This window comes from Sapajus apella, unplaced genomic scaffold (assembly GCF_009761245.1).
Source record: "Sapajus apella isolate SASKATOON/1434 unplaced genomic scaffold, GSC_monkey_1.0 scaffold47, whole genome shotgun sequence".
NCBI lineage: Eukaryota > Metazoa > Chordata > Mammalia > Primates > Cebidae > Sapajus > Sapajus apella.
Genome location: NW_022436987.1, coordinates 7,494,902 through 7,512,685, shown reverse-complemented (window position 1 = coordinate 7,512,685; position 17,784 = coordinate 7,494,902). Strand labels below are relative to the sequence as shown.

At 47.4% G+C, this 17,784-nt stretch overlaps 1 protein-coding gene across 22 annotated transcripts in view; it reads right to left on the bottom strand.

The window, feature by feature from the left end:
- MICAL2 (microtubule associated monooxygenase, calponin and LIM domain containing 2) overlaps positions 1 to 17,784 on the bottom strand; it is a 151,904-nt gene that overhangs the window by 53,776 nt on the left and 80,344 nt on the right. For all 22 annotated transcript variants that reach the window (XR_004257593.1, XM_032240766.1, XM_032240764.1 and 19 more), the window contains 2 exons: positions 4,993 to 5,200; positions 1,311 to 1,427 (listed from right to left, as the gene is read on the bottom strand). Coding sequence is in view for 21 of the 22 variants with exons in the window: in XM_032240766.1 (XP_032096657.1) it covers positions 1,311 to 1,427; positions 4,993 to 5,200 (325 nt within the window). In the remaining variant the exon portion in view is untranslated. The remainder of the gene's footprint in view (positions 1 to 1,310; positions 1,428 to 4,992; positions 5,201 to 17,784) is intronic.

Here is a 17,784-nt window from a genome sequence, read left to right as displayed (position 1 = left end):
TGGTGGGAAGGGAATGATTATACCCCCTGTGTGGTGGCTGTGAGAAATGGACAGTGCAGCCAGGTCTGTGCCTCCCAGAGCGAGCCTCCAGGGGAAAGGCCTAGAGCAGTCCAGATTCACTCTCTAATCTGGTTTCCTCTGACTTGAGTGTCAGTTCAATCCAGGATGAAGTAAACCAGCAACCCCAAATCCATGCCGGGTTTTGCTGGCCTCTGCTAGGAGTCTAGCCTCAAAGGTCCATAAACTACTCTCATTTGCACGTTATTTTTCTCAACAGAGTCCACCACCTTCTCTTCACACTCTCCCATACCCTTCAGTGCCTCTCATTGCCAAACAGACCCAAAAAGATGTGTAGGGTATAAGGAAACCAGTTTTAATTTCTATTTCATGCTCAAAATGTTCTGTTGTACAGTATACTGTCTTTTATTTTTAAAAAATTCAGGTGAAGCCTGAATAATTAAGATTTAATGCCACTAGAGGTCTGGAAAAGGTTAAGAGTACACCTGAATGCCAAATAGTGAAGGCTGTCCTGCTACAAAAGCTAACTAAAGCCTCCCCCAAATTCTCAAATATTCTGGACAGAGGACAGGAGAAATCAGAAATGTACCCTAGGTGAGCAACTGCAAGGTCTCTGACACTAAGCTGGTCCCAAACTCAAAGCCCTTCCAAGGCAATAGATGACTCTGATAATAAGTGAGATGCACAGGCATCGTGAACAAACTCTTTGACCATGGTTTGTGTAAGGGATAAGAAATTAAACCAACGTACTAAAAGGAAAAAGAGAAACATTAAGATCTGCCTCTACAGGCAAATATCATAGTTTATAAATGACACCTAGATATGGTTAAAAGTATTCTATACCAAATAACATCTTGGACCTTATTTCACAGTTGCTCTAGAAGCTTCGCTTTGCTGGATTTTAAAATGTGCCATGGGTAAAAGTGCACCCACATATCCATATATGAAATACACACACAGCTTGTAGAACACGTGAATGAACTTCACCAAACAACCAAATCTATGTCTTCTGTACTACTTATTGATTAGATTTGCTTTACCAAAGTAGCACCCCCTTGGGACAGGGTAACCAAATGATAGGTTTAATGGCTTAATCATAAATCCCCTTGGAGCCAAAGAGCAAAGCTAAAGTCATAGCAATGGTCAACAACAGCAAAATACCCTTCAATGGAGTTATGCCAACCAGCTCCCAATAAGAATAACTCTTACAGAAACAGCCTCTGCAAGCAGCAAATGGGATTTCTATTTTGTAATATCTGCTTTCTAGGCAGAAAAGGATAATTATACTGTACTTTGATTTTCTTGATCTTCAGGAGGCTCTAGAACCTTCACAAACTCCACATTCACATGGATTTCAACTCCCAGCATCAGGGCCACCTTGAATAGAATGAGCTGTAGTTGGCGAATACCTGTTGGACAGGAAGGAGAGAGGAACCATCACAGCAATGCCTGAACACCACCTCTATGCAGAATGCTACATAGTCACTGCTGCTCGGTGACCTTTGAGCACAGCAGTATACCATTATGGCGTCGGATTATGCACCAAGCACTCTGTGTTTTCTCACCTTACTCTTACAGTGGCCCTTTGGAACCGTTATTATCCTCATTCTGTAGATGAGAAATTGAGGCTTAACAAGGTTAAGTGACTTGCTCAGGTAACACGGAGCAAAACTAGAATGTAGACCCACGTCTGTCCTCTTTCTAGACCCTGTTCTAGCACTAGGTGATGCTATAACAAGGGAGGCTCTGTCTTTCCAGCCTCTTTCCCCACCAGCTGGGCTCTGGGTTCGATGAGATGAAGATGGAAAGAGGACTAGGCAAAGAGAGAATAAAGGGCCTTAGTGAAGTCCGTGATCAGTGACTCATTATATGGGGCCCATGCGTCAGTTCTTAAACATGCAGTGGTGAGGACTGGTTAGGAAATTCTCCCCACAAAGTGTCACGGTTCCCCATCTCCCACCCACCGTTCAAAACTCCCTCAGTGAGTGGAATCTCATTTCCCTGTTTTATTTCCTGCCATTCAGCACAAATAGATATGCCTCCAAATAATTTTCTGCAGAGTGAGAAGTTTTAAACTTTCTGTGGGCCCTTCTGTATTTGGTGGGTTGGACTCATTTAGCATTTATTGAGCATCTATACTATGCCAGGTGCCATGCTAGGTACAGGAGATACAGAACACATCTTCTAATCGAGGGAACAGAGGTGAACAGAGGTAAACAGAATGGGGCAAGACATGGTGGTTGGGGGAGGGTGGCAGTGGTAGAACAGAGTCTTCGTGGGGGTCCTGGAAGCCAAGAAAGAAGGTACCAAGAATATCAACTCCAACAGAGAGATGAAGGACTATGAAGGTGACAAGAGGCCAGTGAACTTGGGGTTAGGAAACTTTTGAAGACTTTCATGAAAATCTCTTTAGCACAGTGGTGGGGAAGAGAGCAGACTGTGACAGAAGGAGCTTTGAATGTCTACGCCTTTCTTTCTAGAATAAATACCTTATGGCAAGGGAAGGTAGCAGGGCAACAACAGAGGGCTGGAGGTCCAGCGTGAGGGGAGGAGCAGGAAGACTCAGTGACAGGGCAGGGGGAGAGGCAGGAAGCCAGAGGGACTGGAATTGGAAAGGAGGTGCCAGCTGTGATTTGGTAGGGCGCATGAGGAAGGAATGGGTGCTGGGGTACAGGAGAGGGAAGCGGGCCCAGATTGGGAGTGCTTCCTCTTCCCCCAGCACAGGAGGGAGGCTATCTGCTAGGAATGAGGTCATCATGGTGGAGGTTTAGCATGGCCACAATGGGAACTGGAGGAGAATGTTAACAGAGACATGGAGAACCGCTAAGTAGTGCTGAGTATGATGATGCAGCTGGGGCTAGAGATGTGGCTGGGCTCAACCAAACCCAATCAACTGGGCATAGAGAGCCCAGTCCACCTCCTACCATGAACCACCCTTCCAGAGGAGGCCTGGCCTCTCTTTATGGTTCTGAGGTCCTACTCAGTCTGGTTCCAGCACACAGTAGGTGCTTAATAAATTCTCCTTTCTTGCAAGTACTGGAGCTACTCTTGACAATGATCATTCTGACTGTCTCAATGTTATTTCGAGAGTCCCACTGGCAATATGGGATGCTGAAGTACTTCCAAGGACTAGGGGTTAAATGAAAGCCCCATCAGTGAGGGCAGAGAAGGGCTCCTGACCAGGAAGCCAGCCCAACAAGCCCAGGACCCCACAAGGCTTTCTGGTACCCAGCTCTGCCTCCCAAGAGAACTTGATGAAAAAGTGGTGCTCGATACAGTGGTTCTAAATTGGTAACCAACACACATTCTTCTGTGGGTAGGAGAGCACATCTTGAAAGCTGACACTGCAGCTCTCTAAGCAAATCCAAATTTCCACTGGACTCCTGGAATTTTCTCATCTCCAAGTGGGAATAAACTCTGGGGCCACAGCTGGTAAATTCTCCTGCGTCTGAATAAATTATACCCTATGTGACTGATAATTCTCTCCAGTTGTTCCCGCCCAAGCTGCATTCCTTTTTCCCATCAATTGTTGTCCTCATAAGAACATGGCTCTCAGGGGCCTCCTTCCCACCACCCCCACTGAGAAACACTGGCTGGGAGAAAGCAGCTCTGGATTCTGAAGTCTGGGGACCATGGCTGCTTCTCGCTCACTGTACAGCATGGGCTGCAAAGCATTTTTCCTGAGCACTTACTATGTGCTAGGCATAGTGCTAAGTATATCACAAACCTGACCTCATTTAATCCTCTCACCAATTCTAGGAGACAGAGATTAATCACACTTTATAGGAGATAAAATTGAGGCTTGAAGGGGTGTGGGCTTTGCCCCAAGTCAGACAGAAATGGAAGAGACACATTTTGGACGCAAATCTGTTCAGACTCTTGAGCTTGTTAACCTCCCTTTAATGGGTCACTATTGCTATACAATTATCGCTAATCTGCTGGAGATTAGTTCCAGGACCCCTGAGTATACCAAAATCCATGCATACTTAAGTCCTGTGTTTGCCCTGTGGAATTCAAGTATACAAAACATCAGCTTTCTATAGAGGTGGGTTTTACAACCTGCAGGTGTTTGGATGAAAAAAAAACCATGTATAAGTGGACTCTTGCAGTTCAAACCTGTGTTGTTCAAGGGTCAGCTGCATATAAAACAGCTAAGGACCACAGCAAAGCTGCAAGGAGGGAGGCTGCCTTTCCCAAAGGCTGTCTGCAGAGACCCAGCCCTGAGAGCTCCAGACTTGAGGAACATCAGAGCAGAAGGGCCTCGGCACTCATCTTGCCCTATGTAAGCATTCAGCGATGCCCAGGACCTGGAGTCCATGTTGCCTATTTTCCGTCCTATTCTGGCTGAGGCCCATCATGATGTTCTCTTTCTTTTTAAAGTTCAGATTTTTAAAACTTTGGTATGGAACCCATCAGGAAACAAAGATCCAATGGTTTCATTCCTCTGCTCTAAAACCTGCCATGGCTCCCCAGCACCACCAGCACAATGTCCAAACTCCTTTGCATGGAGGGTCTTGACTACCTGGCCTGTTAATGGTTTTGTGTGGCCCCTTCCTCCAAACTCCTTTAGCAAGTGTGACTAACCCTATTAAAGCACATTATTATCAACAACATCTCAGTGCGCTCCTTCAGGGTGCAGACTATGCTATTTACCTCTGCCTCTGTTTCTCTATTTCACTCATTCATCCAACAGATGTTTATCAAGCATCTGCTATGAGTCAAGCACTCTTTCCTGTCCTGGAGATATTCTGGTGATTAAGGCAAGCTGCAGTCCCTGACCTCATGCTTACAGCCTGCTGGGGGATAGCCAGCACAATGCACAAAGCCGGCCTTTTACTAGATGTCTGTCAGTCCAATATATGGTGCCCCCAGGGACTAAGACAGACAAGCTGGGGACTCCTAGACATGGAGAGATATGTTCCACCCAGGGTCAGTCCCCTCCCTTCCTGGGATATCACCATAGACTCCACTCACTGATATGGTCGATGGAGCCAGCACAGAACTTCCCATAGAACTTCTTGGCTCCCAGGCCCCGAAGGTCGTGGATGGTGAAAGGCCAGAGGTGTAGCACATTGTTCCTGGAGAAGGTGTCCCTCTTCTCCACCACGACCACTTTGGCTCCCAGATAGGCAAGTTCAATGGCAGTGCGCAAGCCACAGGGTCCTCCCCCAACGATGAGACACTGCAGAGGTGGGAGAGGAAAGAGACTGAGCAACCTCTAGCATCACTGACACGAACCCCCAGTCAGCAGGGAAACTGAGGTGCAAATCCCAGTCTACCTGAACCAACCAGCAAGTGCAAACTATGTGCCTGTTAGGGCCTGTCATTCATCCACCCAATGTACCTTACCTGTGCGCCTGCCATGCACCAACCACTGCGCCAGGCCCTGTGAGGAGTGCAGAGGGAAAGGGACTTGGGGCGGAGGCACAAGGTGCACTGAGGTTCAGAGTTAAAGTGAACTGGGCTTCAGTCCCAGCTCCAGCATTTGACCACTTAGCTTCCTGATCTGTGTGGGTCTACTACTCTCCTCATAAGGTTATTGTAAATAAGATCACTTTAAAAGCATATGGTACATCTTTGTGGTCTTGAATTAGGTAATAGTGTCTTAGATATAACAGGAAAAGCACAAACAACTAAAGAAAAAATTGACAAATTGGATTTTAAAATTAAAACTTGGTGCTTCCAAGGCCACCATCAAGAAAGTGAAAAGACAACCACACAGAAGGGAGAAAATAGTGACAAATCATATATCTGATATGGAACTTGTATCCAAAATATATAAAGGATGTTCACAACTCAGTAATAAAAATACAAATAGCCCCATTAAAGACTGGGCAAAGGATCTGAATAGATGTTTCTTCAGAGAAGATATACAAATGGTCACTAAATACATGAAAAGATGCTCAACCCCAATTGCCATCAGGGAAATGCAAACTAAAGCCACAGTGAGAAATCACTTCACACCCACTAGGATGGCTACAATGAGAAAGAGAACAGCAAGTGTGGGTGAGGATATGGAAAAACTGAAACCCTCAGACATTGCTGGTGGGGAAATAAATTGATACAGATACATGAAAACAGTTTGATCATCCCTCCAAAAGTTAAACACAGAGGTTTAAACTCCTACATATATATACCCAAGAGAAATGAAAACATGTTCACACAAAATCCTGTCATGAATGTTCACGGAAGCATCATTCATAATAGCCCCAAAGTAAGAACGACCCAAATTGCCACCATTGATGAAGAAACCAAATGTGGTATATCCATATAATGGAATATTATTCAGTCATAAAAAGGAAAGAATTCTAATATATGGACAAACCTTAAAAACACTGTGTTAAGTGAAAGAAACCAGACACAAAAGGACACATATTGTATTCTGTTTATATGAAATGTCCAGAATAGGCAAATCCATGGGACAGAAGTGGATTAGTGACTGCTGGGAAATGGTGGAGGGAGAATTGGGGAATGACCACTAGTGGATACGGGGTGTATTTTTAAGCTGTTTTGGAATTAGATAGTGGTGATGGTTGCACAACTTTGCAAATATGCTAAAACCACTGAATTGTGTACTATAAGAGGTAAATGTGAATTATGTCATTATAAAAAAAGTGCATGAGGAAAATAACATATGGTTCAGAGCTTGGCACATACTAGTGTAAATGGTGTCATTCTCATTGCTGAGACCTAGGCCCTATCTTCTAGAAACTCTCAGGCTAGGGGTAAAATACATAACTTATAAACAAACAAACAAACAAACAAACTAGAACCTTATGTGGCTGGTTTTATCTGGAGCCCAGAGGGAAAAACTAATCCTGCTTCGTAAGTTGGAAAATATTTCACAGAGGTGAGTCTTTCAAATTATTACTTTAGCCTACATTTGTTAAACACTTACTATGGGTCAAACGGTTTCAAGTGGTTTCTGTGTTTTAGCTCTTAATCTTTACAACAAATCTAAGGAACTATTATGATGCCCCTTTCACAGATGGGGAAATTGAGGCACAAAGCAGCTACTTAATTGGCTCATGCTTTTACAGATTGAAAGGGGCAGAACCAGGATTCAAACCCAGGGAGTCTCATTCCAGAGCCTACCGTGCTGGACTGCTTCTGGTTTGCCAGGAATAAAAAAGAAAAAAGAACATTTCAGCAGAGGGAACTGCCCTTTCAAAGAGAAAGAGGAAGAAGTTCAAGGTGGATAGAGAGAAGGATACTTTGGGAAAAGAGAAAGGAATGGGAGAAAAGGAGATAAGAGTTAGTCTGGAGCCAAATGGTGAAAGTCTTAAGTACCAAAGCCATCTTTGATGGCCTTGGTCCTGTTGGCATTTGGGCCATGTGGGCAGAGGTGACAAAAGAGGATTCTGCACGAGTCCCATGCTCGGTCCTCAATGGACACCGCACGCTGAAAAAGACAAGGATCCTTCCCCAGGGAAGACACACGATGACCTAGGATAGCTGTATTGGGCAAAAGCCCTTCCATTCAAAGAAAATCTTATGAGGAGCAGCATCGATACTGCCTAAAACAAGAGGAAGATGGTAATACTCTGCCTGAAAGAATCAGAAGAAACTCTTTCCTAAGCCAGGAGTTTGCCTAGAGATCTGACCATCCCCAGCAAGGCAACAGGCAAGAGGATCTGCACCCACTCCTCACTCCTTAACACTGTGGAGGCATCTGGAAACTGTCTTTCTGCTTGAGATCAAACCTTATCTTAAAAAAGCACATTCCCCTTCCTCTAGCAAATGTTCCATCATCCAGTTATCACTCAGCTGGGCCTGCAGGGTCCCAAGAGGAAAGTGCAAACAAGCATATCAGGAGCTCCCACACCACAATCAGTGTGGCCCGCTGGTTGGAACCTTCCAGAGAGTTTGTAGACACCTAATTAAGGGAAATGAGGTCACCACTGAGATCCAGCTCCAGAGACATCAGGGAGTGAGTGGGCGTGCAAGCCCATGTGCATCCTCTCTGGATAGAGCCACCAGGAAAGAACCATGCCCTGCTTCCCAAGCTCAGCACTACTCTTTATCTCACACCCCAGACAGCTCCTCGGGCTTGGACATAGCCAGACAATGACGGTCATTTCAAAGCACGGCTCCAAGCCCCAACACGGGTGAGGTTTGCTTTGGGGTTAGGTCTGGATTCCTGCATTTCTTTGCCGTTAGTACATCTTTTCCTGTTTGCTGAGTTCTGTCCCTTCGGGGCCAGAAATGAAGCAGGGGTGGGAGGACGTGGGGTGAACAGGGGCAGGAAAGAAGGAGGGGAGCACCCTGCATCCTTCTGTCCACCGGGCCTGACCCAGCACTGCTTCCCGGACAAGGCAGGAGATCCCTTTCCCACCAGTCAGGGGGCAGCCGTGCCTTTTGCAGGCAAACAGTAGCTGGTGTACGGTTTCTGATGCTCTTGGCTAAACCTAAAATCCCATTGGCGAAAGCTCAGTTTTCCCACCATCCTGGGCCCCAGTACATATTTCGGGCCTGAAATTTCAGAGATGCCAGTCATACCGTAACCTAAAGTCAAAGCAAATACCAACAGGCCTAATTATATAAAGGGAGAAAATTCGGTACAGATGTTATCAAGGCCAGAGAGACGGCTTGTTGGCAGGGGCCAGGCCAGGTCTTCTCTGAACACGCTTATTGTGATTAACATGGGAACTCGGTGTTCTGACAAAAGGCCAACTACCATGGCAGCCACATGCCCGGGCAGAGGAGTGGGAGAGAGGAGGACTTCCCCGGCATGCCCACTGCAGATGCTCTGGACGCTGGATGTGGTCCAGACAGACCACAGATGCAAAGGGTTGTGATAACTTGACCCAAAGGAGCTCTTTCCTCAGACCCAGCCAGGCCTTATGTTCAAGGAAGGAAAACTTTTCATTAAAACTCAGATTGTGTGCTCCTGCCTGTGTTCCCATGAACTCTGTCCTTTCTGCTTCCCCAGAACCAGCTCTGCAGGTCACAGTTGTCTGTGTGTGACCCACAGCCAGTCCAAGGGCTTCTTTAAGGCCGCCCCCGTCCTCTGTATTTCTGTGTGCTCAGAGCCCAGTACCAGGCCTGCCACCCAGGAGGTCTCAACTGACAGCTGACAGATGAACTCTCCACACCCTCTCCACCCACCCAGTTCTGCCTTTCCATGCACAACTGGGATGTTCAGTTCACACCAGTGGGGGTTCACATCTGCAGATTCCCACCCAGACTGGGGGAGCTGGGGTCCGCCAAGGCCACCAGCATCATGGATGTCACCATATCTGTGTGCTCAGGTGACATAAATTATTACCCAGTGGGGAGCAGGGCAGAGCCAACACCAGCAGGAAATCCATTGTATAGATAAGCACGGGGGAGTTCAGGCCTCCACGTTAGCACAGGGGAGGGACAAACACCACATGGAAAAATCAGCTGTTTATCAAGAGGCAGGGATGGAGGGATGGGGACCCACAGTCAGGACACTAGGACGGGGTGGCCCCAGCTCACATGGGCCTCCTGCTTCTCCCCAGTGGGCCCTGCAAACACGACCCACTTCTTGACATGGTGCATCTTCTAGCTGCCCCTCTTGCCAGCCAACAAGTGAGTCAGTGTGCTGGGGCTGTGTCAGGAACGCACAAGAGATTCAGTCCCCAGAGGGAGATGCTGAGGGGACCTAAAGCTAAGCCAGGAGGTAGCAGTCTTCAGGCTTCATTTCCACTTCTGAACCTGACCCTGTGTTCCTTGAGAGCCATGTGTCCAGACACTGCAGCGAGGTGGAGTGCAGAAGCCAGCACTTGAGCAGTGTGTGGCGCTCTCTAGCCCGCTTACCCACCTTGCACCTCACCTAGAAAGGACAGCTGTGAGAGCGAAACTGCACTGTGCCTGGCACGTGCTACTTGCCATGCACTGCTCTAATTGCTTTGTGTATTTCATCCTTGCAACTGCCCTACAAAGGTGTTATTATCATCCCCTTTATAAGTGAGGTAACTAAGGCACTGAAAAGTTAAGTAACTTGCTCCAGGCACCCTTATCATCTCTTTGAGTAAAGAAGGCAAGAAATATCTTTAAGGTCACATAAAGAATAAGCGGTCAAATCTGAATTTGAACCCAGGTAGTATTGGTCCACAGTCTGTGCTCTCACTGGCTTCACTGACAGTGAAGCCGGACCTCAGCGGTGAGGTCAGGATGAAACGAGAGGACTTGGCTGCTTCCCTGCATTGAGCACACTGTGGCCTCCTGAATGGAGCTGGGGTTCAGGCTAGGTTCACAGGGCCTCTGCATGGAATGACTAAGGCATGTCCAGCCTAAGCTTCATGTGCTTCCGCAGCGGGGGAGATCATAGGCTGGACAGAGCTTGAGCCTGTGCAAGTCCTGAGAAGTCACCCTGGCAGGTGCCACCACAGTGGGAGTTTGGGCTTGGACAGTGCAAGCCTCCTCTCACGAGCTGGTGGCCCTGGCAGCAAGCTGGGCATGGGGGAGGTCATGCATGGTGCTGTCTCCCTGGTAGCCACAGCCTCCTGGCACACTGGTCTGCAGGCCAGCTCCCCGGGGGCACTGCACTGGTGCCAGGGACTTGCCACCATACTTCCTGGTGTGGCTCTGCAGCCTCCCTGGATCTCAGAACCAGCCACTTATCTGAATCCGGGCAGGAAGCCCCTGGTTGTTACTGGTTTACCGTGAATAAAAACAGCTTGATTCAGAATCGCAGGACGAAGAGTTTTCAAATCCAAGGTGCCACCCACCTGCCAGTATGTGTGTGTTGTGGGAGGGCTTAACAGTAGGGGCCTGGCTGCACAGCCTCACCCCTGCAGGGCAGTGCTCGGGGATACTCACGAGAGACGGGGCTAACACTTACTGCCTGCTTATAATGTACAAGAACTGTGCTAGCATGTTTTAAAAAATGCATTTCACTTTTTTTTTTTTCTTTTTGAGACAGAGTCTTGCTTTGTCGCCCAGGCTGGAGTGCAGTGGTTCAGTCTCGGTTCACTGCAACCTCTGCTCTTGGATTCAAGTGATTCTCCTGCCTCAGCCTCTGGAGTAAGTGAGACTACAGGCATGCACCACCATGCCAAGCTAATTTTTGTATTTTTAGTAAAGACAGGGTTTCACCATATTGGCCAGGCTGGTCTCGAACACCTGACCTCATGATCCACCTGCCTCGGACTCCCAAAATGCTGGGGTAATAGGCATAAGCCACTGTGCCTGGCCTTGCTTCATTCTTACAATAACCCTGAATTAGGGATATTTATCCTCATTTGGCACGTGGGGAACTGGCGCTCGGGAAGGTTAAATGACATGGCCATGGTAACAGAACCAGGGTGAAAACCTAACCTCTGATGCCAGGGTATATGCTCAAAATCACCTGACGTTCTAGCTGTGGAGGAATCTCTGAGAAGGGGTTGGCCAGTAGGAGCTCCCCAGGGGAACTTTAAGTGCTGCTCTGGGTGAGGAGGTACATCTCATCTGACTTGACACGGCCCTGACATCTCCAGACTCTCTTCTGTATCTGGGACACATCCAGTTATTCCTGAGTAACAATTATACACCACTTATCAATCTTAGAGATTTACAGAAGAAAAATAGAAAAAGGTATCCTATCCTTTGTGTGTTTCCTAAAAAAAACCAACTAATTCCCCTGAGAAATATTCTGTTCCACTCTGCTCTTCCCTGCCACCCTGAGCTAGTGTCTCCTCCTCCATGACCAACTGTAACCAGTAGCTGCAGGGCCTGGATTTTCAGGGACAGTTTTATTTGCAGACATTCTGCCCTTTGGCCTCAGAAGTTCGCTCACACTGCTGCCTAGTTTAGAAGTTGTAAGCACAATCCTCAAGGCTTATACGTCTTGGGGTACTGGTTGGGTCTCGGTCTCATGGCATCTCCCCATTTAACACATAGGTTCCCTGAAGTCAGGGCATGAGGGCCACCCCTGCACCCCTGCCAGCACCAGCCAAACACCTCGCGGGAGAGCTAAAGGGCAGAGTGAACAGGCCAAAGCACCCCCATCTTTGTTGATGCCTGTGCATCTCTACTGGGAAGGCCAAGGGTAATAATAGTATTTATAATAGCAATAATAAAAAGCTACCGCTTACTGCCTGCTTAGAACATACACGAACTGTGCTAAGCACATTATGAGAAATGCATTCCCTGTCATTCTTACAATCGCCCTGAATTAGGCATATTCATAGCCATTTGGAGGATAGGAAAATGGAGCTCGGGAATGTTAAATGACTTGGCTGTGGTGATAGAACCAGAGGAAGAACCTAACCTCTGACCCCACACTCAAAATCCCAGTCCTATATGAATCCTTCCAGGTTTCCGTGCAGTGTTGTGTGGCACAGCACTCATGTTCTCCTTCCCATCTAAGGTATGTAAAGGACTGGTGAGATGGCTCGGGGGAGTACAGGCTCATGTTCCCAAACCTCAGGACACTGTCTGGGTGGGAACTAGAGAAGGAGAAAAACAGGGCCCGGCGCAGTGGCTCATGCCTGTAATCCCAGCACTTTGGGAGGGGGAGGCGGGCAGATCACCTGAGGCTGGGAGTTTGAGACCAGCCTGACCAACATGAAGAAACCCCAACTCTACTAAAAGTATAAAATTAGCCAGTGTGGTGGCGCACGCCTGTAATCCTAGCTACTCAGGAGGCTGAGGCAGGCAAATCACTTGAACCTGGCAGGTAGAGGTTGCTGTGAGCTGAGATGGCGCCACCACACTCCAGCCTGGGCAAAAAGAGTGAAACTCCATGTCAAAATAAAAAAAGAAGAAGAAGAAAAACAGATACAATGTTTGGTATTACCTCTGACTACTGTAGGAATTTAGAGAAGAAACAGATTAGTGACTTCAGTGAAGAAAGGATCCCTCCAGGAGATAGACCACGAGTGGAGAATCAAGGCTGAAGATTTGGAAAGAGAAAACAAATGGCGTGCTGGGAAAGCGGAGGGTGGTTTGCGGGGTAGTGGGCAGTGAGGTGAGGGTCAGGGGCTGGGGCTGGCGGAGAAGGTGAAACCAGGCAGTAGAGAAAGAAAGAGATCATGGCGGGTCTTGGATGGCAGATCAGAGAGTTTGGACTTACATTCCCACTGTGGCTTTTATGAGCTTGGAATAGGATGGAGGGGCTACTTTAGGACAATTGGCTCCAGAGCAATAACAAAGATGGTAAGAAGAGAGAAAAGAAACCCGGGGTAGAGAAGGAGTCACGGAAGCCTTTGAAGCAGTTACCCACTTTCTGGACTCTCCCCAGCCCTGCAGCTGCTCAGGCACCTTTGCTGCTCTTCCCCATCTTCCTGTCCTCTATACCTGGGAGTGCCTGGGGCTCAGCCTTTATACCCTTCCCTTATTAACCTCAACACTGTCTACTTCCATGACTTTAATTACCATCTACATGCTGATGGCACTCAAAATTATCCCCAAGCCTGAATTTCCCCGACTCCAGATTCCCCTAGCCAACTGTGCACTGACATTGCTACCTGCTCTAATAAGCACTGCTCACATATCAGTTGCAGACAACTGAACTCTTGTTCCCTCCCTTCAAAAGCCTGCTTCTCCCCCATCACATGGTCTTGGTAAGTGCTACCTACTTTTCTACCTGCTTAGACTGAAAATCTGGAATCAGTCTTGGTTCCTCTCCTCTTACCTCACAACCAATCCAATAAATCTTGTTGACTACCTTCAGAACAGACATAGAATCCAACCAGTTTCACCTGCTCACATGCTGCCATCTTACCCAAGTCACGGCCACCTCTCCTTTGACCTGATATCAGGGCTCCAATCTGCTCTCCTAGCTTCCACCCTTGTCACTTTGCAGTCTGTCCCCACACAGCAACCAGAGCAGACCTCCTCAAATCATATCACGTCACTCCTAGCGCCATCCTTTAATATTTGCCTGTGGCACTGAGAAGTCAAAATCGGAAAATGTGGCCAGGTCTTAAGGCCCTATAAGATCTCAACCTCCAGCTTCCCTCTGCCCTCGGCTCCCACCACCTCCTCCTCTCACAAGCCAGCTGGACTGGCCTCACTGAGACCACACATGGGCTTTTCACTTGCTTTTTTTTCTGTCTAGAATATTCTTCTTCTAAATATCTATCTATATATATATATATTGCTATTTTCTAATACAAAAAAAATCTATTGCAGAAAATACATGGGCCTAGCTTTATTGTTCTTCATAGTGAACTCTCGTTTTCCAAACAGCATTTTAAACATTTGTAAACATTTCCAGCATCTTTTATATTTTCCTTTGTGAACTTTTTGTTGTTTTTATCTAGTAACTTTACAATATTTTTGGCAACATTTTATCACATTTTTCAAATATATAGAGAAATTTCAAGACACTCAAATACTCACCACCTAGATTCCATGATTAGGTTTTATTCTCCTTGCTTGAGCACATATCTGTTCACACCCATCTATCCTTCTACTCACTCATCAATCTATATTTTGTGGTGCATTTCAACCAAACTGCAAAAGCAATACATTTCCTCCCAAATATTTCAGGATGTATCTCATTGGCTAGAGTTCAATATTTGTTCAAGGTTTTGTTTTGTTTTGGTTTGGTTTTTAGAGACAGGGTCTTGCTCTGTAGCCCAGGCTGGAGTACAGTGCCATGACCATGGCTCACTGCAGCCTCGAACTCCTGGGTTCAAGTAATCCTCCCACCTCAGCCTCCCTGGTAGCTGGGACTATAGATACACCACCATACCTGGCTAATAAAAAAAAAAAAATTGTAGAGACAGGGTCCCCTAGGTTGCCCAGGCTCGTGGGCCCTCAAGCGATTTTCCTGCCTTGGCCTCCCAAAGTGCTGCTGGGATTACAGGTGTGAGCCACCAGGTCTGGCCCAAGTTTAAGGTAAAATATACATAAAATGAAATGCACATATTTTTTTTCCTGCTGCCTGTATAATTGCAGAAAGGTGCACATATCTTAAAAATATCATTTGATGTGAAAAATTATAATATATTTTGCTTCTTGCAGCCTCGGTTTTCTCCCTGTGAGTTGTCATTCTTCCAACTGATTCTGTGAGTTCTTGTCCCTTGGGCTGTGGTGCTGGTACCCTGGTGCGTTCTGTTAATAGCACGGAGCTCCTAGTCAACAGCAAGGCCTGGGTCTGGCCAGCTATCTTCTTCAGGAGAACAGAAGACAGGGTCTTCCAAGACCCAAAAAGGGTGTCAGGGAAATCTCACATTTCCTCAGGAGGAAGAGGGGAGGCTTCTGAGATGGGCTGAGTCAAGATATATTCAAGGCTAAAAAATGTAGGGCCAGTTATAATCTACACGTGAGGAAGAAGGCCGAGCTGAAATATATGAACAATATAACATCCAGAAGCAGAGCAGTTCATTTCTGCCATTTTCTCTTTTTAGTTGCTTAGTAACTTTTAAGGCCTATCAGTTCAGGCATGTAGGAGTCCCCACATTGCAATGATAATAGCTAACACTGTTTACTAATGCCAGGCCCGTTGTAAGGCTGTATTCACAGCGACGCATATCCATCATCCACGTTTCACAGCTCTAGCTATTCCGTGGTGAAGCTAGGATTCAAATCCAGGTATCTGGTTCGGAGACCACGCTTTTAACCACTGTGCCATAGAGATGACAGCAGATAATCGGGGAGAGGGCAATGGTACCCACCACCCATACTTTCCTAGCCCAGATAACTCCAGCCAGGGCTGCAAGCACTGCTGTCAGTCTACCCAAGGACAAACATTTCCACTAGCAGGTGCCATGGCTGGGGGCCACTTGAGGTCAAGAAAGGTGTCTATTAAGTGTCTTCCATATAATTGCCAGACCTGCTTGAAGTATATTCACTCATTTAGCCCTTGCAGGAACCTCTAAGAAAACGGCATTGCTGCTCCCATTTTACAGTTGAGGAACTGAGATCCAGAGCAAAATGACGTAACACAGCAGCACGTACTGAACTCCAGCTCCACGTCCAGCACCAGCTCTAAGTGTGTCACAGGTATCGATTCATTCAAATCTCACAACAAGCCCAGATGAGGAAACCAAGGCATGAAAGGCTTAAGTAGCATGCTCAAGGTCACCTCACACAGTACGTGGAGGAACTGGCATCTGAATCCAGGTGGTCAAGCTCCAAAGCAGAAACTCACATCCGTCACATTATACCTGCCTGACTTCACATAGCTGATAAAGGGCAGAGCTGGGAGTCACTGCCCAGTGACTCCTACGTTGTCCCTTCCTCTGCCACCTTTCTTTGAAGTGTTAGGGCCCACTGTCTTTCTGGCCCCTTCTCTCTGCCTCACAGGCACCACCTCTACTGGCACCACCTCATCCCATGACCACTCATGGCCACAGACAGGCTGACCCTATTCATGGACAACAGCTTTGTCTCAGACTGGCCTCTATAGAAAGGCCATGATGAGGCCCGGAAATGGATCTGCATGAGAAAAGGCCAGGCATTCCTTCAGCTTCACCAATGCCTATTGCTCTAAGGTCAGCAAGGGAGAGACTACTCCTCTGAGCTCAGCAGCTGTTCCTGCAGCCCAGAACTGGAGCTAAGAGTGCAAGGCTACCATGCTGTTCTACAGCCATTTCTGGACCAGCTGCTATGCCCACAGTTAACCACCTTGTGAGGAGCCTTAGAGCATCCCCCAAGAACAAGGCAGCAGGTAAGAATACACTGACCTCCTTCGTTTTCTCCTTTTCTAAAGTCTCTCACTTATAGACAGGTGCTGAATGAACACAGCTTAGGGGTCTAAGCATGACTTAATTCAGGCCTGCAAACAAGAAAAGACTCACCAGCCCTTGGCTGGGAAAATAGCGGGCATGGTTGTGTAGTGAAGGACCTGAGGTCAGAAGCAGGCAGCCTGTTTGCTGGCTGTGTAGCTTTGAACACAGCAGCTCATTACACCTGATGTCAGTTCTCTCAACCAAGAAAGAGGAATAAAGCAGTCCCTACCAGGCAGGGTTATGGGGATGGAGTCAATACACTGCAGAATTGTTCATAAAACAGCCTAGTATGGCATATGGTGAGCACTCAGTAAATGGTAGCAATGGCCCATGGCTCCTCTTCTCCTTCCTTTCTCAGGAGAAATTCTTTATTTTATTTTATGAGACGGAGTCACACTCCATCACCCAGGCTGGAGTGCAGCGATGTGATCTCAGCTCACTGCTACCTCTGCCTCCCGGGTTCAAGCGATTCTCCTGCCTCAGCCTCCCAAGTAGCTGGGATTACAGGTGCCCACCAGTACACCTGGCTAATTTTTGTATTTTTAGTAGAGACGGGTTTCACCATGTTGGTCAGGTTAATCTGGAACTCCTGACCTCAAGTGATCCATCCGCCAGCCTCAGCTGCCCAAAGTGTTGGGATTATAGGCATGAGTCACTGCACTTGGGTTCTGAGGAGAAATCCTTTAAGTGAAATCAGATTTTGACCTCTAAGAGCTCAGGGTCCAGTCCCTCCCATTTGGGGGACATGGACACTGTGATCCCAGCAGTTCAAGGCTGGAGGCAGTTTGCATTCCTGGACAGACACACTGCCTTTGTCGGGGTATCTCTAGGCTGGTGAGTGAGCCCCGCCTGGAGCCTGGGTGCCCAGAAGGCTGCTAGCTGACTTCCTGCACTGGCAAGCTGCCCTTCCCACCTGTGCTTGCACGTGTATGCACTGTCCAAGCTGAAAGGGACCTTAGATCAGGGGCCAGCACATTTTCCCTATAAAGGCCCAGGTAGTAAATATTTCCGTCTTTTCACCAAACACGGGTTTAGATCACGCTGTCCAATGCATCCCTCCCCATAACCCCTTGCCCTTGGTTGTGAGGGGTGTTCTAAGAAGTTATTTCAGGGAGCCCAGAGGCCATTTTTTTGT